This window comes from Theobroma umbraticum, unplaced genomic scaffold, assembly GCF_002168275.2.
Source record: "Theobroma umbraticum cultivar Fairchild unplaced genomic scaffold, ASM216827v3 scaffold_12.0, whole genome shotgun sequence".
Lineage (NCBI taxonomy): Eukaryota > Viridiplantae > Streptophyta > Magnoliopsida > Malvales > Malvaceae > Theobroma > Theobroma umbraticum.
This window is the reverse complement of record NW_018397272.1, coordinates 2,497,857-2,523,082: the sequence shown is the minus strand read 5'-3', so window position 1 is coordinate 2,523,082 and position 25,226 is coordinate 2,497,857. Positions and strand designations below refer to the sequence as shown.

The 25,226-nt window shown below is 32.0% G+C and overlaps 3 protein-coding genes across 4 annotated transcripts; 1 reads left to right on the top strand and 2 right to left on the bottom strand.

Moving 5' to 3' along the window:
- The first annotated feature begins 1,741 nt into the window (after positions 1–1,741).
- On the top strand, positions 1,742–6,187 carry LOC110426615 (phosphate transporter PHO1 homolog 9-like). Of its 2 annotated transcripts, none has more exons than XM_021441867.1 (13): positions 1,742–2,414; positions 2,589–2,913; positions 3,001–3,049; positions 3,129–3,200; positions 3,302–3,431; positions 3,655–3,775; positions 3,948–4,206; positions 4,326–4,430; positions 4,521–4,565; positions 4,654–4,803; positions 4,933–5,217; positions 5,370–5,509; positions 5,832–6,187. In XM_021441867.1, exons 1-13 carry the CDS (start codon positions 1,835–1,837, stop codon positions 5,929–5,931), a joined length of 2,361 nt encoding a protein of 786 aa, XP_021297542.1. In that variant the 5' UTR covers positions 1,742–1,834; the 3' UTR covers positions 5,932–6,187. The 2 variants fall into 2 exon arrangements, with proteins under 2 accessions (XP_021297542.1, XP_021297539.1); XM_021441864.1 differs by having other exon boundaries at positions 4,654–4,806.
- Positions 6,188–10,903: 4,716 nt separating this feature from the next.
- Positions 10,904–13,902, bottom strand: SPX4 (SPX domain-containing protein 4). Its single transcript, XM_021441849.2, has 3 exons — positions 13,128–13,902; positions 11,641–11,806; positions 10,904–11,559 (listed from the first exon to the last, which is right to left on the bottom strand). The coding sequence occupies exons 1-3, from the start codon at positions 13,443–13,445 to the stop codon at positions 11,075–11,077; spliced, it is 969 nt and encodes a 322-aa protein (XP_021297524.1). The 5' UTR covers positions 13,446–13,902; the 3' UTR covers positions 10,904–11,074.
- A 184-nt stretch (positions 13,903–14,086) lies between these two features.
- Positions 14,087–18,800, bottom strand: MTO1 (Pyridoxal phosphate (PLP)-dependent transferases superfamily protein). Its single transcript, XM_021441848.2, has 11 exons — positions 18,204–18,800; positions 17,716–17,819; positions 17,307–17,380; positions 17,016–17,184; positions 16,586–16,645; positions 16,274–16,477; positions 16,080–16,166; positions 15,680–15,787; positions 15,090–15,185; positions 14,852–14,970; positions 14,087–14,461 (listed from the first exon to the last, which is right to left on the bottom strand). The coding sequence occupies exons 1-11, from the start codon at positions 18,682–18,684 to the stop codon at positions 14,338–14,340; spliced, it is 1,626 nt and encodes a 541-aa protein (XP_021297523.1). The 5' UTR covers positions 18,685–18,800; the 3' UTR covers positions 14,087–14,337.
- Between the last annotated feature and the right edge of the window lie 6,426 nt (positions 18,801–25,226).

Here is a 25,226-nt window from a genome sequence, read left to right as displayed (position 1 = left end):
TTTAAATTTTAATTTGATGTATCAATTTTCCTCAATTATAACTTGATCTACATCATAAAAATATCTATTCACTATTGAGTCACATGGTATTTTTATGCCACATGTCTCGTTGTGATTGATGGCCAACTATATCAATATATGTTGTATTAACTGTGTTAGATTGATAACACGAGTTCAAGTACAATATTAAATATTATATTTCTCATAATATCATGGATATATATATATATATATATATTCAATATTTTTTTGTGGACTCTCATCAATATATGAATGTTTTTATGTTTTTTACCTTTCAGCTCCAAAATAATTAGAACTTAAAAGGATGTTAGAAAGAGTATAAGATTGTGTGTACAGAGTCCAATGGTGAGTACAAATGGTGCCTCCTGCTCATATCCTTGGAAAGTCAGATGTCAAACATAGCAAACGCGTGGATATATATATATATATCAAAAGGAACAAGGAAAACAAATTAATGATTAATTCTTGTTGATTATCCGTGTGATTATTTTATATTCTTCAGTTAGGACAAGTTGAACATTGAGGTCCAATAGGCAGCGACACATTGTCACTTGGAGATTATAACTTAACATTGAATTGTTCAATAGTGTCTATCTTGCTACATTGCTTCCTTTTTTATTCTTTTCATATTCATGCCTTTGTAGCTTAGCCAATAAATAGGACAACAAATCATCCTACTTTTAAAAAACTTCAATCTCATAATTCCTAATTAAGTACAAAGCCGTTGACTGATTTCTATCCCATTTAACAATTCATTTGATGGGTTAGTGTTTATATTGGTTATTATATATGATTCTAATAAGTTTGTTACTTAGCATTTCATAATAAGCCTTCAATTAAACTAACCCTAATGATTTTACAACCAGTTGGATTAAATAATCTGAAAATTCAAAGAGTAGACGGGCTCTTCGAGTTGGTAGCATTAATATAAACCATGTTTGAGCTAATAAGGTACCAAATCCTAACCTCTAAGTTAGACGATTGTCTTTAGAAAAATGTGTCAAGTAATTGGAATGCAACGCGGCTTCTACCACTATCAATAACGCCCACCATGGCCAAGGTTTTATGTAATTTGGCAAAGTGACAAGCCATGCCACCTGGGTACTTAATGATTGCCAGTCTGTTCACTACAAGTGAATTATGATTCATTAACTTTTTTGGGTCGGCTTTGTGACCTTTACCAATTTAAAGATTCGGTTTCCATCTTTATATAGTTGATTCATTTCCTGATACAGTCTTTAATACTTTTGAATTAGAAGAGAAAATCAAAATACAAAAATCATCTGCAATTTTCTCCAGCGCTTCTCTAGCTGGTGTCCTTGTTGCTTATGATTTTGATTGATTAAGATTTAAAAGAACATTGTCACTGCCAAAAAGTACAGCCCCACCCACTGCCACTTGACAAATCCTTCATTTTTGTTTTTCGTGTAAATTGCAAAAGTGACTTGTTTAAAGGACAAATCTACTTGATGCCGGCGTGACATAAGGCCATGTGCTTGATTTTCTTGACCAAAAAACTAAATTAAAAATGCAAGTTAGTAAAAATCATGCCATGAACAACATTGATTAATAAAATGATAAAATGGGTCTTTGCTGTCATTATTAATTTCTTTAATTAATAGTATCTTTCTAGTAATTGAGATTATGTAGGAAAAATGGTCATCACGACATTAATAAAGGAAGCAAGTAAGAAGGTAGATGGTATTGACCCTGGAATTCCTATAAATGACTTCAACTTCATCAAGATTATTCTAATTAATTCTCTTTATTTGTTTTTGAGTCTTTAGGGTTTTTTCTTTTATGGTGGAGGAACATGAAGTTTGGGAAGGAGTTTGCAGCACAGATGGTGCAAGAATGGCAGGAAGCATACATGGATTACAGTAATCTCAAGTCAATATTGAAAGATATATTAAGGTTCAAGCAAATGAACAAGGTACCATCGCCAATGGCAGCAACAACAAAAGGGTCACTGAAGCGAAGGGTGTCTTTTTACAGGGCATTTAGTGGACTAACAAGCCGGTATAGATCAGGTTCTCCAATGCAGAATAATGAAGATGAAGTGATACTAGTAAGCGCAGTGCAAGAAGCAGGGAGAGAAGGGGATTACCAGACCATGTTTCTTATGTCAGGTGAAAAAGGAGGACAGTACGAGCTAGTTTTCTTTAGGAGGCTTGATGAAGAATTTAACAAGGTGATTAAGTTTTACAAGAAGAAAGTTGAAGAAGTGATAGTGGAGGCTGATCAGCTGAGTAAGCAAATGAATGCCTTGATTGCTCTTAGGATTAAGGTTGACAATCCAGTTGTTGAAGGAGCTGATATGGTGAATCTTGCTGCTAATGGATTATCTTCAAATTCTTCATCAGTTGTTCATCCCACCAATGGTGGAAAGCAAGGTAAGGAGAATCAGGGTTCTGCTGAATTCAGAAAACCCAGTTTCCTGCAATTTTTCTGTCTTCTTTTTTTTTTTTTTAAATTCTAATATAATCTGGGAGTTCCAATTTTGGGGTTATGTCCAAAAGGTCCTTCAAGTTTTCTGAAGTTTTCAATCTGCCTTTTTGTTTGTGTAGTATGGACAAGGATGGATACCATCCAAGAAGTTGAGATGAGCAGGGAAGGAATATCATCAGAAGAAATCAAGGAAGGCAATGATAGAGAGAAACTCAGTGGAGCAGAAGCTAATATTCAAGGATTTAGACCAGCTCCATTAGACGTCTTAGATCACGTAAAGATCAATTGTGAGCCTGAAACTCCTTTATCAACTCTCAAAGGTGTTATCAAAACCTCAAAATCAGACTTATCATTCAGCAGGCAGGAGCTGAGGAAAGCAGAGGAGAAAATAACTCAGGCTTTTGTAGAATTCTACAGAAAGCTTCGACTTTTGAAAAGCTACTGGTATCATTGCTTCCTCCTTTAGAACTATAAGCGGATGAAAAAAAAAATTGGCTTTATTGTTGATCATATTTGTATTTGATTTATCAGCTTCCTGAATCAACTGGCACTTTCCAAGATCATGAAGAAATATGACAAGGTCTGTCATTTTAACTTAATCATTATCGATTAAAATCACCAGGTTCTTGGTTCATTGGTACTAACTTATAGCAGTCCAGATCACATCGCGGAATGCATCAAAGGCTTACTTACAGATGGTGGATAAATCTTATCTTGGCAGCTCTGATGAGGTTAGATATAGCTAGTCGAACTCTGTTTAAGTCAGTTGAATGGACTCCCCTTGGTCACTGACTTTGCTCTTCCTTACTCTCTCTTCTGTCTGTCTTGACAGGTTAGTAAGCTTATGGAAAGGGTGGAGGCTACCTATGTTAAACATTTTGCCAATGGAAATCACAGAAAAGGAATGAAAACTCTAAGACCACAAGCTAAAAAGGAAAGACACAGAATTACATTTCTCTATGGTAAGACTTTGTCTCATTTCAAAGCATCTGTTAGAACAAATTCTTTGTATTGTGGTAGAATTTTGAGGCTAGGAAAAAAATCACACTGTCCTATTTACTACATAAAGCACACTTGATTAAAGTCATGCTTTTGTGTGTGAAAAAAGGCGTCTTAGAGCATTTCAGTCTCCATCCCATTTCCTTGTTTTGAACTGACTATTTCACAACTATTCTTCACTTGCAGGCTTCTTCTCTGGCTGCTCCATTGCACTTATAGTGGCCATTATTGTGAATATACATGCAAGAGATCTTCTTAGGAGTCAGGGACGTCATCAGTACATGGTCAACATATTTCCTCTTTACAGGTACAGTCACTCCAAATGTAAATTTCTTTCAACATTCTTGATTCTAAGCAATACTTGAGGCAGTTGTTTACTTTCTTGAAACAATCTTCCTGGTTTTTTGCATCATTCTGAAATTAAAGGACTCCTACTGAATTTAATATTATATTAATGATTATGCTTAATTATCTTGCAGCCTGTTTGGTTACATTGTTCTGCACATGCTCATGTACTCGGGAAATATATTCTTTTGGAAGCGTTATCGGGTCAACTTTTCATTTATATTTGGTTTCAAGCAAGGAACAGAGTTGGGCTATAGAGAAGTACTTCTTCTTAGCACCGGGCTTTCTCTGCTTGCATTAGCTGGTGTCATTTCACATTTAGATATGGAGATCGACCCCAGAACAAAAGGCTTCGCAGTTTTAACTGAACTAATCCCCTTGGTCCTGCTCATTGTAAGTCCTATCTTGAGTACATTGTCTCTACTGAAATTTCTCATTTTAATGCTATTTCAAGATGAGCATCTGATTGAAAAAGTTTGCCTGACCTGCTTGCTGGTGTACCTATATTGCAGGCCGTGCTTTCAATAATGTTCTGCCCTTTCAATATCATATACCGTTCAAGTCGATTCTTTCTTATCAAATGTGCATTTCACTGCGTTTGTACACCTCTTTACAAGGTAGCAAGACAAAAAGAATAAATTTCTATTCACTGATATAAAAGTAATGTCATGTAAAAAGAGAAATTCATCTACATTTTCACCTTGTAGGTCACCCTCCCAGATTTCTTCTTGGCAGATCAGCTTACTAGCCAGGTTTGATATTCAGGCCAACAATGTATAAAATATTATTACTCCAACATGGTTTGTTTGTTGATCAATATCCATTGACATTTTATATCAGGTGCAAGCATTTAGAAGTTTGGAATTCTACATTTGCTACTATGGTTGGGGAGACTTTAGAAAGAGATTGAACAAGTGCGAGGAGAGTGAAGTCTATAAGGTGTTTTACATAGTAGTAGCCATTATTCCTTACTGGTTCCGTTTCCTTCAGGTAGTAGTAACAATCCACATATCTTTTACAGCAATGAAAATGTATTTTCATCATTTCACTATTTCAAGTTGCATGCCAATTTCATTTCTTGATTTTCTCTAATGCTCTATGCTATCTTTTATCTTCAAGTGCCTTAGACGTTTGTTTGAAGAAAAAGATGCAGCACATGGTCTTAATGGTCTGAAATACTTCTCAACAATCGCTGCAGTTGCCATTAGGACAATTTATCAATTCCAAAAGCAGAAAACTACTACCTGGCTGGTCTTGGCTGCAGCGACTTCTGGTATTGCAACAATAGCGAATACATATTGGGACATTGTTATAGACTGGGGTCTCCTTAGAAGAAATTCAAGAAACCCTTGGCTGAGAGATAAACTTATTGTGCCACACAAAGGTGTTTATTTTGTAGCCATGGTAAGAAGTCATGCTCTCATGTTATTTATATGATTCTTTTTCCTTTTGGGTGGAGATGGGATTGTTGGAGAGTGTTAACATTTTGAAAGATTTGACCTTCCTTGATTGGTGTCATAACTTCCTAAATAAAAATAAATTTGGGTAAATTGCAGGTATTGAACTGTCTATTAAGACTTGCTTGGATGCAGCAAGTGTTAGGTATTCAAAGTGTACCTTTCCTGCATAATACAGCCTTAATTGCAGTAGTTGCTAGCTTGGAGATCATTCGCCGTGGCATTTGGAATTTCTTCAGGTAACTTTAAACTATTCTACTTACTGCTCACTTCTCTCACTCAATTAATGTTCCTAAGATTTCACCTTTTAGAATCAAGCTGGTAAAAACCTTTGGAAGTTGCCCACCAAGCCAACTAAAACAGTTTTCCAGAGTCCATAGGAGATCTATTTTACCTTAGAGTTACTTTCGAGCATGTCAAAGCAAACAGATAAATGCTTGCCAACATTTAGGTAGAAGTGGACATATGTAGTTTCATGTTTACTTAGATTGCCATACCTAACATTGCTCACCATCATCAACCTTGTTAAAACTAACAGAAACTTGATTTTCAACTGATCAGGTTGGAGAATGAGCATTTGAACAATGTGGGCAAGTACCGGGCATTTAAATCAGTACCCTTACCTTTTTACTATGACTGCGATGGAGACAAGAGTGTATAAACACTCACTGCACAGGAGAAATGATAAGAGATTGGGTTTTTTTGGTTTTTTTTTTTACTCAAATTCAACGAAAATTTCATTCTAGATTGCATTTACTTGTTATCTATTTTAAGTTATTATTTCATTTTTTTTATTGTAAATAGTGGTAGCGAAAGTAGAAATACATTTGAGTAGTCATATAACACATATTGAACAAAAACTATGCACCAATTGTCAGGAAATTATGCAAAACGCAATAAAATTTAAAATTTTCTTCTCAAAATTGAGATCATATTTGAATATTTAATTTTAATTTCTCTAACTTATTTTTTAAATAAAGAGATTATAGACCAACCAATGAATCAAATGTTTAGAGAGGAGACTTTTACTAATTTCGATGTTAATTTGGCCCAATCCTCCACACATCGAGGAGTAAGAATTGTGGTAAATCACAAGTTATCTAAGTGATTTGGGAAAAATTTCTACAAGAAAGGGGAGAGTCCAAGGCGATTTCTAGGGCTAGTTAGGGCTTTTCAATTTTCTTCTCTTAAAATGCCAAATTACTTTTCAACACTCGCGTTTCTTGTGAGTTTTATGTGCAGTTACAAGACTCTTATTCATACGCAATTACATAAACTCTAACCCTATTATGATTTGCATAATTTTTATACTTATTTATAATATTGTTCCAATTTAATTGAACCCTCAATTAAATCATTAAAGTTCCAAAGTTCTTTGCAATAAGTCCTACTTAATTCTCTCTATTTAAATTTCTCACTTTGTCACTATTAAAATATGTGACCCTTGTCCTAAAGTCAAAATAAAATTAGGTGAACCAAATTTTCTCATATTCATCATCAATTCTAAATGTATCAATTCATATTTATAAATCAAGATTGACATCTAGTGCACCCAAATGTTAAGAGGAGTCCATATGATTTGACTCAATCTTTCTTTCTCTGCTCATTCTAACAGTGTAATTAGATCTTTCATCAAACAATATTTACTCTATATATGTCTTTATCATTTTAACTCTTAAAGCTGGTTGTTAACTTTTTAATAAAATTCAAAAGATCACTTCCCAAATCTTCATTCTACCTTGACCAAAGATTTTCTTGAGCTAAAACATGTCTAGAAGCAAGGAGATATTCTCCTTAAAATCACTTAGGGTGATATATCCACTATTTATCATTCTTTTATTTTCATGTGCTTTATCTTATACCCAATATCCTCTCATTGTACATCTTTGGCTAGAACTACATAAGATTGCATCAAGGTATAGATATCAACACATAAAATAGCTTGACTTTGTTTCTGTACACATTTAAGTGAACTACCGATGAAGTTTTCATGATGGGTAATGTTTAGTGAATTTATTCATTTAATTGGCATCCACATGATTGTTTAAGTATCTCGTACTTCAATTTATGATACCAATTGCTTACTCCATAAGAAAAAAACCTAACATGTCTTGGTGTCTTGACTTTATCAATATCCTATTTGGATAAAGTATTGATTAAGAACAATTTATGGATGATGCTTTAATGCAATAAGGATTTCATAATTATAACACTCTATAGTTTCTTTTGTAAGGTATTTTTTGTAAGTCAATAACATTAATTGTATAAACTCATAAATAAAGAATACCATTTATTAAACATAATGCATTTATCAATTTCAATGTATCTATACATCCAAGTCAATTGGCTTCTAGGGAACATATCTTGTTTGGATTGTCTTTGGATCGTTGTGAGACCTTGGTTCCTTTGCTTGCACAATGGCTCCATTGTTGTCGCAATATAAGGATATTGGTTCAATAATGCTAAGAATATTACACCCAATTAGTGATGAACTTCTTAATCCAAATTGCCTCTTTACACCTCAAATGTTGAAATCTATTCAGCTTCTGTTGTAAAGTCCATAGTTGTTTCTTATTTGGAACTCTTCCAACCAATTGCACCACCATTTAGAGTGAATATATACATATATCGACCTTGTAATTTGTTACCATCTGTGTTAAATTGAAAGCAAGCTCACTGTAACCCCTTACTTAAAGTTCAACACCTTCATGAACCAAAGGGATATTCTTAGTTCTTCTCAAGTACTTAAGAATGTTCTTCATTGTTATCCATTGACATTCATTTGTATTATTTTGGTTATCTACTCATGAAACCTAGAATATAAAATACATATGGCCTTACACATAACATTGCATACATGATGGATTCAATTATTATGACATATGAAATCCTACCCATTTTATTTATTTCTTCTTGTGTCTTAATATATGTCATGTGGCATAGGCTAGTAATACTAAATCTCTTTAGCATCTTATCTTTGTATATGGTTAAGGAAAGTCCAATCAACCTCCTAGCTCTATCTCTATAAATCTTAATTCTAAGAAAATAGAATGCTTCTCTCAAACTCTTCATGGATTCTTGGATAGCCAAATTTGACAAATTGTAGCATAGGTACATTGTTTCTTATGAGCGATATGTCATTGTTAGCTTTATTTGCTTTAAAGTGATTATAGTTTTGAAATAATAAAAATAATAAAAATTAGTTGAATGAGTTTGAATGAGTTTTGAACTTGTTTAAATGAGTTTTAAACTTCAATTATTCATCTTAAAAACTCTTTTGCATTTGCTTTTGAATTATCTAAGTGTTTTGGCATCAAATTGGGTTAAAAAAAAAGTATTATATATGTTTTAAGCTACACATATAGGGATACCTTCCTTAAAGGTATCAATATCTTAAAGGTAGCGATGATGGCAATGGCAATGATGTAGGATGCACTGATTTGTGACCCTAGTGGCCAAATCTGATTACATGGTGCGTCAGATCACGTTCCATTATGCCAACCACATCTTTAGTGCCCAGCCAACAGATAAAAAGGAAGAAAAAAAAATTTAAAATAATAAAGTTTAAATTTTCAATTATAATTATAATAAATTAATATTTTAATTATAATAATATTTAAATTATAAATAAAATATTAATATTTAAATTATTAAATTATTAATATTTTAAATTTTAATTAAAATATAAATTAACAAAAATGAAAAATAGAAATATAAAAATAAAGTATACTAATATTTTAATAATGAATTATTAAAGTATTGAAATTTTAAATTTTTAATGGAAATGAAAATTGAATGATTAAAAAACAACAAATTTGCTTAATTTTGTATTTTGGCGTAAATTTTATTAAATTATAGAAAGGGTATTTTTGTTTTTAATGAAATAAATTTTATCACAATAAAGAGTAGTTTTGTAATTTTATAATTTGTTCTTTAGTTATTTCAAAATTATTGTTATCAATCAAATATTAAAACAAATCATAATAACAATTCTTGCTTTATTCAATTCAATTTCTATCTTATTCTTTTTTCATAAAATAACTATTCTATTTTACAAACCAATCATGATGCCAGTGGATGAGTAATTGAAATTTTAAGCAAAAGACAAGATGAGAATAATTCTCTCAACTGGAAACTGTTCTTCAAGGGAAGCAGAAGCCAAGATGAGAATAATTATATGGATTGGAAATTGTTGTTATAGGTAATCGATATTGGTCTGTAATTACTAAGAAATTGTTATGCCAAGCTTGTGTAACAAGCTTTCTTGTTCCTTTGATGATAAGTTGACATGCTTTACCATCGGCAGCATCATTCATTTTGGGGGCTTGAAAATTAAAAGAGTAAAATACCTCCATTATTTAAATTTTAGTCAAATTTTAAATAAATTCATTAATTTTCAAAGTGTACACTCTACCACAAAAATACAAATATAATTAACAAAGATTAAGAAAAAATTAAAATATTTTTTTATTAATTTTAAAAATTATTATTATATTTTTAAAATTTTATTTTTTTAAAAAAAAGCATCTATCAGTGCTCTCCAACTCCTCAAGAAAAGGGGAGCACCCATGCTCCCCTTGGGGAGCCCGGTTGGGACTCTCAATATGCGAGCACCAAGTGCTCCCTGTGGGGCTATCCAAGGGAGCACCAGATTTGATGCTCCACAGATGGGGAGTTTTTTTTTTTGGAATTGATAAAAAGAATAAAAAATAATAAAATTATATAATAGTAATTATAAAAATTAATCAAAGGTAAAATTATTATTTTTACTTTTACCACATTAGTAAATTGACGAAAATATTGACAATTGATTAATGGTTGGATTTATGTGTTTAGTAAAAAATATTTTTTTAAGATAAAGTATCTATTTCGAAAACTAATAAATTTCTGTATAATTTCAATCAAAACTTAAAAGAATAAAAGTATTTTACCCAAACTAAAGAGAAGGGAAGGGAAGGGAAGGGTGTCTTATCATGGAGTTGAAGAAAATTCATAAGCCTGATTACACCGAGCATCTTTCTCAATAGGTTAAACGATTTTTTTTTTCTTTTGAAAAGTGAATTTCATTTCTCTATAACCGGTAATACCACGGTAAATCTTTAGCTTAATTGACAAAAAACTTTAGTGACATAGGGAACCTGGAGGGCTAATCCACTATGCAATTACAAAAGAATCACTACTCAACAAGCAGTTAGCAATAGAATGATTGACAACAAAAATACATATGGCTAGCCCCCACTTCCAAGCCCAGATCGAAGGAGGGATGACACATGGAGGCATTTGTGGATTTGGGAGTTTATTTCATGCACGTGGCTTTTTGTGGTCTTTTGGACAATCTGTAGTTTTTATGTGATTTTTGAGGACAGGGTTATAAATGAGGTTGTTCCCTCCTCACATTGACGAGAGAATTTCCAATTTTCTTTGATTATATTAATGAAATGCCTTGGCTTAACAAAGAACAAAAAAATGGTAGATATAACCAAATCAGCTTGAACACCCATCCACATGCTTGGACCTTCGAACCACTTGGAAAATGTCAACCGAAATTGCATTTGACCCAGCAGCTGTTTCCCAACATTGGGAGGGTCAAGGTCTAAAGCCCAAATCGCCCTACTCCCCTAGGCTTCTCAATGTAAAACATTCCAAAAAATGCTCTTCTGATAAATGCTACCTTAATTTTTAACCCAGCTTATGTACTGTGAAACTGATTGTAAAACACAGCTTGCAACACATTATTCATTTGTCAGTTGTTCCAACATATAAAACGAAAATAAAGGCTAAAAGAAGCCAAGAAAGAGGAAAAACTAGCAATGTTGCACAGATTGCGCATCTTCTTTATCAGCCTCCTCTCCCTTTTGCAAAGTGGCTGAAGTGTTTGAAGCGGAGTTTTCTGCTGTTACAGCACCACTGTCATCATCCCGGTTCTTAAGGAGAGCTGAGAATGATAATGGATTGTACGTGGAGCTTGCCTTTTGAAGGCCACGTATTGCTTTCATTGCTGCCAGAGTACTACGATATATATCCAAGGTTCCCTCTCCCAGAGTTGATGAAGCATCCAGCGAATGATTTGCAGTGTTATTTGATGGTGCGTTCGGTTCTCCTTGTGTGGTCGACTCAATGACTTCTGCTTCCAGTGGAAAGAGAAGCTCAAGATTTGCCTCACACTCGTGGACAAGCCTTGTAAGAAATTCTGTCGTGAAGAAAGGCTGGCGAAGGACAAGTTGGGTGAACTGTAGTCGCAACAGTCCCCCTGTTCGTTTATCATACTTCTTTAAAATTTTAACAAGCCCTATTAAGCAGAAATGCAGAAATGGTTTAGAAACTGACAGATCCATATAGCAGAAAGAAATTGATGATGTAACCACTGTACCGGCAAAATTAAGGGAACTGTAATTTTTGAGAAGCACCATCTCCCCATGAATTGTGACAAGATCCTTGCGAATATCCATCATTTCTTCACTAAATTCACTCTCCGATGTAATAACCCCAAGGTTTCCACTGCTCTCCTTAATTTGTTCAATTCTCTCCTTCAGCTCCTGTTATAAAGTTATAGTTGAACTAAAAAATTACAAAATAAAACATTAATGAGCATCCATATAACACTGAAGAGTCCATGCCTCCAATGAAGGGGATTATTATACTTGGCATCTAAAAGGCATACAGAACAATGCTTATACAAATTCATATTCTCAAGCACCAAAACCTAAACCAAAAGAACTCGATAAACTACTTACAAACAGTTACAGAAGATCACTGATTTTTATATACTAGATCACAGACTTCAATCCCTTGTTTTGGCGCGATAAATGACAACTACAACATAGAAGGAAAACCCACATTCTGATTAAAGGAAAATTAAAAAGATCTAAAAGATTAACTGGCCATTTACACTTCGGAAATAAGAAGACCATGATGAGGGTGGTGATGAAAGAAGTGCTTATTGAGTTAAAATCGGTTCGATAAGCAGGTAGAGCCACCTTAAATAACAAGAGATGAACTCGAGATCAAGGCATATCAAACACAATGACCAATTCAGGTTTCTTTAATGACTTGAGTAGATTTCAAAGGACTAAACCACTTTAGAATCATTGCGAGAAACGATGTTACCCATGTAAACTGCTCATGAAACACAATATTAAACAGTTATAAGAGGAACAACATTTTAAGACATCTGTATAACGATGAGATACCAATAATATTCCTGTCCTATCAGCTTAACAGCAGGTGAATACTCAAATTATAGATAGGTTACAAAAACTTATGCCAGAACTCAGATGCAAGCAACATCATTTAGTTATAAACTCCCCAAGATATCTGATTCACGCTATCCAGCACTGATTCCTGATGCCATATTACTTGAAAATTTCAAAGCTTGCATTAAGTTTCATCATTAATGAACAATTTCTTTATAAATTGCACGCCAAAATAGGAACTTTTGAGCACAAATTTAAAAGACAAGTATATCACAGAGGAACCAAGGGCATTGAAACATTGTCTTGGAAGTTATAACTCTCATATCCTCAATATTTTACCTATACCAACAATCAGAGTTTCGCAACTCTCATTGACACTTCAAACCTGCTTCCACTACCATAGTTCACTTCCTAAATTTCAGAAACTTAACAATCTATAAAGCAAAAACACCCTTAACTGCTGCAATCTTACTTCATTTTCGATTCATGTCATCTAGAGGCAAAATTTAACGTCATTCTCATAATAATCCAAAAAAAAAAACCCAAAAAAAAAGCTCCCCATTGAATGGAAAAATTAAGAAAACCCCAATAACTCATTTCCTCATTCGTAATACGAAATGTCACGGCTAGGTGAAGATAAAAGAGAGAGTAAAAAGCGAAGAACCTGAAAGCGAATAACGAACTCTTCTTCTTTATCAACATAAAAATCATTGAACTTTTCAAGCTCTTCATTCAGAATTCTCACAAACCAATCTTGCAAATCAACCGGAGGCTGTCGATGAGCATGATCAACGGTCGTAACAGCGGTGTTGGTGGTGTCAGCAAATACGGGTCGTTGATCATGTGGGAGATGAGCATCAAGGGTTGGGGTTTGAGGAAGGTTTTTAAGGAGTTTCTTCAAGGGTTTGTAGCATAGGAACTTGTCCCTCCACTCGGGTAGAGTCTCCTCTAGATGGGTCTTGAACTCTTTGCCGAATTTCATTGAAAACTTGGCTGTTTTTGGTTTGGTTGGACAATCACGATGAAGATTTTCTTTGGGGTGTTAGTATGCTTGGTTTCAAGTGGAAGTAGAGGGGAGAGAGAATGAAAAAGGGTAGAGAATCTGAAAGGGTTAGCAGGCATTTGGAATCTTATAATGGAAAATGGATAAGGATGATGATAAATAGATAAAAATAGTAAATACTTACTAAATTGGCTTCTAATTCTAAGTATCAAGTCGTGTTTTTCTTTGCATTGTTGCCAATTTTTTTGCTACAAAGAAAAATGGGAAACCTCTAGGATTTTGTCAACTTTTGATCTTGTTTGTTTGTTTGGCTGTTTGTTAGAAGTGCAAGACAAATGTCAAGCATCAAGCACCAGCAGACTCCTTTTTTGTTTTTCTCTTTAATTATTTTTTACCATTATTATTATTATTTCAAGGCCGAACATGAGCAAAAGTTTTAAAAAGGAAAAGGTCGTTTTTACCTTTGTTTTTTTCATCTCTATAAAAAATGACCGGGTCTCATCCACTTGATTGCCTTGGGTCATTTGCTAAGAACATTTTTTTGAATTTTACCACTTGGCTGGACTTGAATAACTAAGTTGGAATTTGGCTCAACTAATTCATTTTGCAAGGCAAGAAAGTTTGAACAACGTCAATCCCATGAACGGGAATTCCTCCGTGAGCTTGCATTTTCCTTTTCAGTTTTGATTACATCATCAAAATCCGCATCGCATTGAGAAAAAGCATTAAATAAAGTAGCCAATTATTCAACAGATCATTACTTCATTCAAGCAATGAGCTGCCCAATTGAAACACCAAAATAACTAGGCCAGACCAAAAGGCTTGTAATGAAGAGTCTGAAAATATATAAAAGGGCAGGCAATGCACGCCTTTATATGGTTTCCAGGGCCTGGAGTATATCAGCCTTCAAATCTTTAAAGTCTTCAACTCCAAAGCTAAATCGGACCAAGTTATCCTCGATTCCATACTTTCGCCTCTCAGCTTGGGTAAGATCCCTGTTTCATAACGCACAAAATGATTACTGCACTTTCAGAACCATCCCCCAAATAACAACATACTGTCATTGCTAACCATGATAATAATTTGGATCTACCCGTTTTTTCACTACTATAACAGTAGCAAAGCTTCAATTATGTTCTTATTGCTTTATATGTCTTCTACTATTACTGCATTTTTCTCTCCTAGATCTTAATCTATCAACAAGCATCCAAACATTTGACTTATTGATTGATATATGATTTCCTGCTTAAAAGAGTGAATGCAGAGTTCAAATTCCCTTCCCACAAGTCCAAAAAAAAAGAACTCTCAGTCCAAAAGTAGAGCTGTTGCCTAGACAGATAAACACAAGCAGTGCCGAACACAAGTATAGAGAAATAATGCCATACCAATAGGACATTATAGCTGGCTGATCCACAATGCTTTCACATCCACCAAAGGATGGGGCAATGTATGGTATCTTCAATGCATCAACAAACTTAATGGTGGTCATCAAATCTCCATCCACCTGAATGATTTAGAATATATGAATTTTGAGCAATTTTTGCATGAATTACACCAAATCGAACAACAGAGATTAACGATGTATTTCCAGTTACGAGGTTTAAGTAGTTAAATAATACCAACCTCAAAACTGACCACACCACCAAAGCCAGTCATTTGCTGCTTGGCAATTTCATGTTCAGGATGACTTGGTAAGCCTGGATAATAGACGCGTTTCACCTACCATTAACATTTAATACACCAAAAGATTACGAAAATAAGTCCAAAGTCAGAAAAAGTAACAAATGATAAATCAAATGAATTCTGAATGGTGTCAAAATATAACATCAAAAAATTGATGAAGGTCACTCAACCAGTAATCCCATGCAAATACAACATGATACCAACAATCAAGGAAATATTCCCAGTGGGAACCAGATGCACTATCAGATTCTTTGAAAATAAACCAAATTCCTCTCCAGGAAGTTCAGACATGCATAGAAACGACATAAAATGATGGGAACAACCAAATAACGGAAAGAATTGTTCATTGAGACACTCAAATCCAACAGCACCCAACTTGACTCACATGCACACTGTCTCTCCTTTCTTTTAAATTGATTTCAGTATTCCCATCCTTTTTTTATTCAGTTTACCATGTTTGGTTCTTAAATTCAGTTGCGTTAAATGGAACATAGATAAACAAGAATAGAATAACGGAATGTCACTTGTACCCTAGGATGAGCCTCCAAAACTTTGGCCATCTTCAATGCTGTTGAATTCTGTTGCTGTACACGAAGATGCAGTGTCTTCATGCCTCTGATGATCAGATACGCGGCATTCTGTTTGAACATAGAAACGTCATATCATTTTGTGAACCATGCAACTTACAATGGAGAAAAAGTAGGGTGCAAATCTTCAAAAGGGTAAGGTGGAAGTCATTAAAACATCATTCTTGAAACAAAAAAACACATTCTTCTTAGACAAGAAGTGCAAGTAATACCACCTAACGATATAGTCCTCTTAACTGATTAGAATTACCAAACAAATCTACTCAAGACAGACAAACAAATACATACAGTTTGAGATGAAATACACCATAAAACTGCTTAATCAAGATTCAGGACAACTAACCGGGTTGAGAGTACCGCCCAAAATATGATGCAAAGTACGAATTTCAGTAATCAACTTCTCAGAACCACTAACACAACCAGCAAGAACCTGTGGCAAGAAGAATTACCCTAGTTTATTGCTTGAATTAATGATAATGGACACATGAAGGGAGAACTTATTTCAAACTGACTAGACTAACAAGAGCAAGTGCTTACATCATTGTGGCCCCCAATGAATTTTGTTGCAGAGTGCAAAACAAGATCAGCACCAAGGGCCAGGACCTTCTGGTTAAGAGGTGTAGCAAAGGTACCATCAATGCAGACAAGTACTCCTTTGCTGTGACACAGCTTTGAAACTTTTTCTATGTCAACACATCTGAGGAACGGATTTGTTGGAGACTCAGTAAAGAAAAGAGAAACCTGTATGGAATCATAATGCACTTTCAACTCAGGATGAACTGCCATTTCCAAAGTAAACATAAAAAGATAAATCTAGCAGTGCAATGGAACCACTTCTACGCTACTGACTTTATTCTTGTTCAGTGCAGCCTCCAAGCCATCCACATCTGCAGGGTCAATAACAGTAGCCTGCGCATTGGATGACAGCCAAAACTCAATTAGAAATTACACCAAATTTTCAATATATTGCAACTCGCATAACGGTAGAAATATAAACACTTAAGCAAGGCAAGCATTGAAAATTGCTAAAAGCAGCATTTGATTATTATCACAACTGTACTTCCCATATATAACAAAAGGAAACACAATAAATAATGGGGACAGGCGTAAACTTTTGCCCTAAAAACTATGTTACCGTAGGTGCACCAATATTATCGTTAGAAATTATTTAGGGTGATCAAATCACCTTGGAAATCTTATCATTAAGGTGATTAGATCACCATAGAAAAGAATACAAAACCCAACCAAAAGAGTAACAATAATAAATTCGAAGCCATACCGAGATTCCCATTTTAGGCAGAATTGTCTCAATGAATATCCTAGTCTTCCGGTAGCAATCCGTTGTTGTCACAATATGCCCACCAGCAGGAACCAATGCCATCAGCATGACAGTGCTAACGCACATTCCAGATGCCACAATTAGGGTCGATTCAGCACCCTCAAGTGCACTGAAACAAAGAAAGATCAGCTTATAAATGTGTCAACAACAAAGATTCCAGTGACAAGCAAATGCCATTTAATTTAACAAAAAGGACTATTAAAAATGAGAAAAAGAGAGAGGCAGCCGGACCTAATCTTCTCTTCTGCAACCACTGTCGTCGGATTTCCATACCGTCCATATTCAAAACTTTTATGGCGTTTCTCCTATGACAAGATCACACAAATGTTAATGCAATTAGATCTCTGGGTCAACCATCAAATGCTTTTAAGACATTTCATTACTTCATTACTCCTCAAAAGAATAATAAAAATAAGACATCTTCGAGATTGTATTTTGGCAAACACTAACAAGGTGATATTTCATGCACCAAAAAAAAAAAAAAAGGTGACATTTCATAGTTGATTCTGAATATGGCAATTTAGCATATAATGAACCAAGATATTTATTTCAATAGAACCTTGAGAAGCAAACCATTAAATCAATGCAAACATTAACTATTTAGACAACCAATTCATTAAGGCTCTTATTATTATTATACCTTGAAGTCAATAAGCTCCTGAGTTTTCTTAAAGAAGTAAGCAGAAGTATTAACCACTGGAGTAGTAATTGCATCAGTAACTATACCCCGACCTAATCTTTCACCTGCAGAAAAAAAAAAAAAAAGAAAGCACATAATCTCTTTAGTTTTTAATTATTAAACAAATAATAATAAAAGGCTTCATATTCTTATTTTCCACGTAAATGTAAGGATTTAATGACAGAAAAAAACGTATTTTAAGGAAATTATAATTAAATATTTACTAATTAATCATCAAATCTGGATAAAACGAATCTTAAATAATATCCACATATTACCGTAATTTTTAAAATTATTAATTATCTCCAAAACATGAATACATAAAAACCACAAATATCGCTATCCTTTCCTTTCCTTCAAAATCGAAACTTTTTAAAAGAAAACATAAATAAATAAATAAATAAAATAATTCAATGAAATTAAAAATTAAAATTGATTAGTTTATTTACCAGCATGAACCGTGATGCTCCCATCGGAGCTCAAAAAGGATGTCGTTGAATTATCTGAACCCCCAATCTGTACACTACCGTTGTCATTACAACCTTGTACAACCGCCACGTCATCAGAAACGTGGACGGTGGCGGCTGCGGCTGCCTGAGCAGCAGCCGCCGCTGAGGAAGGGGAACCTGAGGCGGGACTGTTCGACCACGAAGCCGCGACTATTTGCGCGACACCGATGTTGCTACAGTTGCGGCGAGCCTTAATGCTGAGCTGGCGAACGAAGTTTGGCGGGAAACGAAAGATCAGAGACGACAGACCCCCGCCGCCGATTCCTCCAGTACAAAATGATGCCGCCGTTACCCTTCGGCTTGACCGGACCCGAGGCTTGTCGCCGATCGGCGCGCCGGAGAAATCGGGATCGGAACGGCACTCGAATGAAGAATAAGCATTAAAAACCCTAGGAGGACACGCACAGGAGGATACGGCCATTTTTTAATAAAAAAACGACACCCTTTCAGCCCTCTCCTCTCTATCTCTCTCTCTCTCTATTTTCTTCTGGGCCTTCTCTGAAATGCGAAGACACTCCCTTTTCCGCCTTCACTCGCCTCTAACTGAATAAATACGCGAATACAATTGTCGTTTTGTGGATTTTTAAATTTGTTGGAGGGTTCATTTTCTTAGCTAGGGTTAGGTTAGTGTGGAGTTCAGTTTTAGCTTACGTGGCAGATAGAGACTGGTTGGCAGTTTTTTGCATAAGGTGGGGCGAGTTGTGTTTTCTTTTTCTTTTTTATTTTTCCTTTTTTGGAGTATATCCCTGCCCTACCCCGGAGTATTTGGGCGTTTGCGATAAAAAGACTCGAAAGTTGAAGTATGCTCCACGTCTTCTACAATTAGATAGATAAGATCTAAAATAATCCCGAACTGCGGAGGATGCTCTTCTAAATCAAAAAGATGTATGTTATCTCATAATCATGTACATCTATGAAATTAATGTTGATGAGGGATCTTTATAAGATTAGGATGTAAGATTATTTTAATAAAATGTATAATAAATTAGAAACACAATAATGAAAAGGAAGTAGAAAGAGTAAAAGTATTTTTATATTTCCCATTTGTCCATTAACATTGTTTATGCATTTGAAATGAATTATTTATTTTGATATTTAATATATTCAGATAAAATTATAATTAAAAATTAAAAAAATATTTATATTTTACTTTTTTTTGTAACCTTACTTTTTTTTTTAATCTTTCATATCAAATATGAACAACTAAAATTAACTTTGTATCTACATCCAAATTTTTTTTTGAAAAGCAAACATCATGTTAATGGTAATAATTGCTTGTAAGTTGGCCCAAACATTAAATTGTAGGTTGATTTAATGTCTGAAATTCAATAAAAAATTAATAGGCATAATTGAGTTATAATTAAGATTTCTAAGGCAATAAGAAGTTTAAGTTGATATATTGTAGCTATTCTATTCGTGGGTTGAACTGCCACGTAGGCTGGCTCCCAAGTTTAGGTTTAAACTTTTAGGGAAATTTGAGCCGATCCAATTGAAATATTATTTTATCATATTAACAATAGTACTTTTTATGAAAAAAATAATAAAAAGGTATTATTTTAATATATTATAAATGGGTTCAAGCTCGACATAAATCTGATCGCAACCAGTCGAAGTCAGCCATGAAGACCTCTGCGCTGAGCCATCAACAAAATCCTAAAAACATGATTAATTAGTACTCAATATTTACTTATAAATTAGAGATAAATTGAATTACTCATTTCATTTGAAAAATAAAAGTAAAATAGAAATAGTTGATATTTGATTCTCAAGTTGTGAAAAGGAATATTCGGTATTTATGAAATATGAGTGGACAATGTTATGGGCCAATGTGTAGTCCATATATATACTTCATAAAGTTGGTACCATTAACATCACAACTCATTTTCTTGGCTTTACTCTGTTGGGGTTGTGGCGGGATCAAAAGGATATTGCCAAATTGGATCCCAAGTACATTTTATTTAATGCTAATACTTAGAACCCGTCCTTCTAGATTTTAAGTTTTTTTTTTTGTGTTAATTAGTCATATAATTTAATTTGATAGATTAATTTTCAATTAATCTATTAAAAATCATTATTAATTATATGTATAATAATTTTTACGAATCAAATTCATGAAAGACCACCAATCTTACGAATTGAAATAACCAGGTCAATAGTCTTAGACATTTATGGACTTGAATTAAGAGTTGAACGAAAATCTCTTCATAGGTTTAGTCAATATATGCCTCCCCTTCATAATGCTTGTAACATAGCCAGTAGGAAATCTCATGTACTAATAAGAAAATGACTTGTTACCTAATACAGTTGAATGTCAATGTAAAGATAACAAAGTTTTGAGTGTAGCCGACTCATAACCACACTTGTGCACCAAACCTCTTTGGTTCTGTCCTATCAAAACGTTGTTCCTTTTCTTTGGTTTAGACATTTGATTCAAAGCCTGATAAAAAGCTGAGTATTTTTCATTCCAAATGGTGTACTGTTCAAAACATACAATACCGACAAAAGTTATTGGGTTTATGGGACGAGTAGAGCTTTAGTTTCTATTGTGTTGTTCAAGACCTAATGGATCTCTATGCTTATCAAAAAATAATTCAATTTAATATAATTATTTCTTGTTCAACAACATAACTAAGCAAGACAGGAGATAATATTTTCTAATTCCCTCACTCTAGATTCTATAATTTTTATTTTAAAAAAAAACTAGTGGTTAAGCAGTATAGTATAATCTGTTTAAAATAAACAAATAAGTTAACATGTAAATTTTTTTTTAAATACAAATGCTTCCATGTGGAGAAGTAAAGTCTTGCTTTTGTCAATACATAAAAGTCAAAATTTCAATTCTTTTAATTCTTGTAATATTATAAATTATTGGTATAATATTTTAACGAAATTTTAATCTATTTAGAAATATGTAAATAAATTTTTATTCTTTTATTACATTCAATCAATCTTTATAACTAAGAGTTAACTAATTATCTTTAGTCAAAATATTATTTTTTTTATTTTTATGTTATATAGCATTAACGTGTTATACTAACATATCATAATAAATAATGACATAATATATTACTATGACATGATCATATAATAGTTTTCATCTGTTATGTCAATGTCACGCGAACATAAAACTGATAAAAGGTATTTTAACTACTGATCCGCTAATGATAAAATTTTATTTAATTCAAAATTAAAATATATAGATGTTGGGTACTTAACTTAAAATTATAATAGAATTAATTCAAACAAAATTTAAGAACCTCAAAATTAACAATTCACAAAATTATAATTTTTTATTTTTAAATCTATTGAATACGTTTGGTTCAGGAATAGAATGAATAGTTATTATGTAGTTTGCTATGACGAATGAATAAATAAGAACAGTTATTATGCCTTATTGTAATGTTTGATTATAACAATAATTTTAAAATTAGAAAAGAATAGAAAATAAAAATAAAAAAAATCCTTCATTATATATATGATTATTTATTTTTATTTTATTTTTAAATATTAATAATTTATAATTTATTAAAATATTAATAATTAATAATTTAAATATTAATATTTTAAAATATTATTGTTTTAATATAATTTAATTATTAATATTTTAACTATAATTTAATAATAATATTATTAAAATATTAATTTTTATATTATATAATTAAAACTAAAACTTTTTATTATAATAATATTTATTTTTTAAAACAACAAAATACTCTTTACATAATTTAGTAAAATTTATACCAAAAGACAAATATAAGTAAATTTTTTTTAATTATTTAATTTTTATTTTCATTAAACTTTTAAAAATTTAAAATTTAATAATTTATTATTAAAATATTAGTACAATTTTTTATTTTTTCTTTATTTTATTTTATTTTTTATTTATACTCATTAAAATTTAATATATTAATAATTTAATAAATAAACATTAATATTTTAAAATATTAATATTTTAATATTTTAATCATATTAATATTAATAATGTTTAAATTATATATAAAATATTTATAGTTTATAATTTATAAATAATTTTTTTCTTTTTTATTCTATTTTTTCCTTTTTTCCTTATTTCTTCTCCATGGGTCGATCACTGAAAATGTAACTAGTGTAATAAAACATCGATTTGGCGATCTAGCCACTAGGGTGCAAAATCAATGCTTCTCGTGGCTGGATCTAGCTGTAGAGTGCTAGATCCAACCATGGGGATCTAGTCGAGAAGCACCAAATTCTGTACTTCTTGCTGCCAAATCAAGCTGTAAATCCCTGATTCGATGACTCTTTTGTTGAATCTTAGTGAAAAGTACTACATTGATGCTTTTCGACCATATTTAATCGTGGAACTATCGTCGTCTGTCGCTACCATCATCATCTTTGGTGATGATTGCATGTTAGAGAGAAAATGAGAAAGGCAAGAACATGAGAAGAGAGAGAAAGATGAATGGAAAATGAGAAGAAAAAAAATATTAATATGTCTAGGATCGTAATATTTCTAAGTTATAAGAGATATATTAGTTTTATTAGATTTTAAAGCTATTTCGCCAACCATGGGATAACAAATATTATGAGGAGCTTAGGTTTAGTTAAGTCTGAGTTTTATCTCATTTTAAAGAATAGCTAATACTAAATAATAACTATTCCTTATGACATTGCTTACCAAAGGTAAACAGAAAACATGGGAATAGCTAAGCTCTTCCTTGTACCAAACATGATGTTAGAACTCTTTCTATTCTCATACCCACACTTAGTTCTCCTTGTTCAATAAGATAGAGGTAGAGGAGAGTAAAGTCAAATTAGATCAATTATCCATTCAAATTAAATATAATTTGGATAAAGAGGGTATGATCTAATTGATTTATTAAGTCAATTGGTTTAAAATATTTGGTCTAATTGATTTTTGGTCAGTTCTTGGTTTTAAAATTTTTAAATCAAACTAATAAAAAACTAAACTAATTATATATATTAATATATATAATATTATGATATATATTATTTTTAAATTTATGTAAAATATAATGTATATTTAATATTTTCACTTCATTTCTATTTTTTCAGTTATTATTTCTTTATTTCTTTTAATTTTTTTTTTGTTTATGCATTTTAGAGATGTCAAAGATTGGGATTGTGGATTCCATTTCTGTTATTGACGATTGATGAGTGAAGATGTTAGAAATACGTTCTTCACATAAATTTTATGACTTTTTACATAAATTTTCATTTTTAATCTTCTTTTACTTTGTTATTAAAAAAAGTTATATTAATTATGTTTTTTTTTTCTTTCAATTGGTAGATATATCCTATGTGAGTGAATGCGAAAAGCCAAGTCAAGGAGGGGATTCAAGTTGATAATTTGTGATGGTTAAGGATCTTATATTAGATAGTTTTATTTTATGGATGTTAACTTTATTATCTTTTATTTTTATTATGTTAAATTTTAAATGTTAATTTAATAGTTTATACGAAAAGATATAATTATGTGAGTATATGAACAAATGTTATATTTTTTATGTTTAAATTATTTATTTATTTTATAATTATAAATAAAATTTATATTTTAATATTATAATTTACAAAAAAATGATAAAATTTTAATTCATTAGTTTAAAATCTAACGGATCGAAATAATTTGATATTTAATCAATTTGATGTTTGATGAAATTTTTAAAATTGTTTAATCCATTTAATGTTTAAATATGGTAAACGTAGTCACCGAATTACCTACTCTTAAATTGAAGTAATTACAAGATTTTGATTATGGACGGCATGTAATCCAAACGAATTAACCAATCACGTGAAAACGTGTAAATTCTTCTTTGTGTGTGTACAAAAGCACGAACAAACGCGTTGTTTAGGCAGCCGCCGAGCCGACAACTTTGACTAAAGTGACGTCTTCATAGGAATCTTAGCACATGGCAGCAATCCTTTTTTAATACTTATTTATGACCTTTTTGTTGACTTCTTTCCAAGATAGCAATTGTAAAGCACTCCTTTACATTCAAGATAGCAAAATTGTCACTGTAATAACTGATTTTACTAATTTAGGTACATTTACAATTTCCTTTCGAGAAATTTTATTTTGGACACTTTTTTTATTTTTTTATTTTTTTTATTTTTTTTAATTTTTTTACACATATGAGAAAGTATTTTTTTTTAAAAAAAGTTCTAGCTTTAGACATTAATCTTTTAAAAAAGTAATAACAATAATAGTTTCCTTAAACCTGAGTTAATTTTATCCTTAAAGGTGTAAATGAATCAAGATTGGTATTGTATCGATTGGCTCGGCTTAACTCGATAACAATCTTGATTAGTTGAAGCCCTATAACGTGTTGGTTATACATTTCTTTTTTAGTCGAATTCTTAATTAAGTTCTTGCATTGTATAAAAGTATTGAATTCAGTCCATTTGCTATTTTTAATACAAATTGCTTCGGTATGCTTTCAATGGTTAACACCAGTAACATCTTTTCATTAAATATATTGTCGTGGCATTGACCACATTGATTAATGTTGACTTAAAGTTGATCATGTTAGATTAATACCTACTGATGTTGATTAAAAATACTTTTTATTTATTGAAAAGTTTTAGGTATAATATTAAAAAATTTCTCAATTATAAAAAAAAATCAATTTAGTTCTTATTCTTTTATTATATTTAATAAAATTTTTATTTTTATTTTAAATAAAAAAAGTCTTTATTACTGTCTATTATAAGATATGGGATTTGATAAATCCTAAATGTTTGTCTATTAGTAGTAAATCACAATTAGATCTAGGTTATTCCAAATTTTTTGTTAGAAAAAAATGAATCAATGATTTTAAGATATATAACTAGACAAAAAGAAAAAGACAAATCAATAACTAAAAAATCTAGTCGACAACATCTTTAATCACGTCATCTGTTATGTAGGAATGTTTTCTTCAAAATGATATATCAATATGTGGCATTAAACTTGACAATTATAACTTT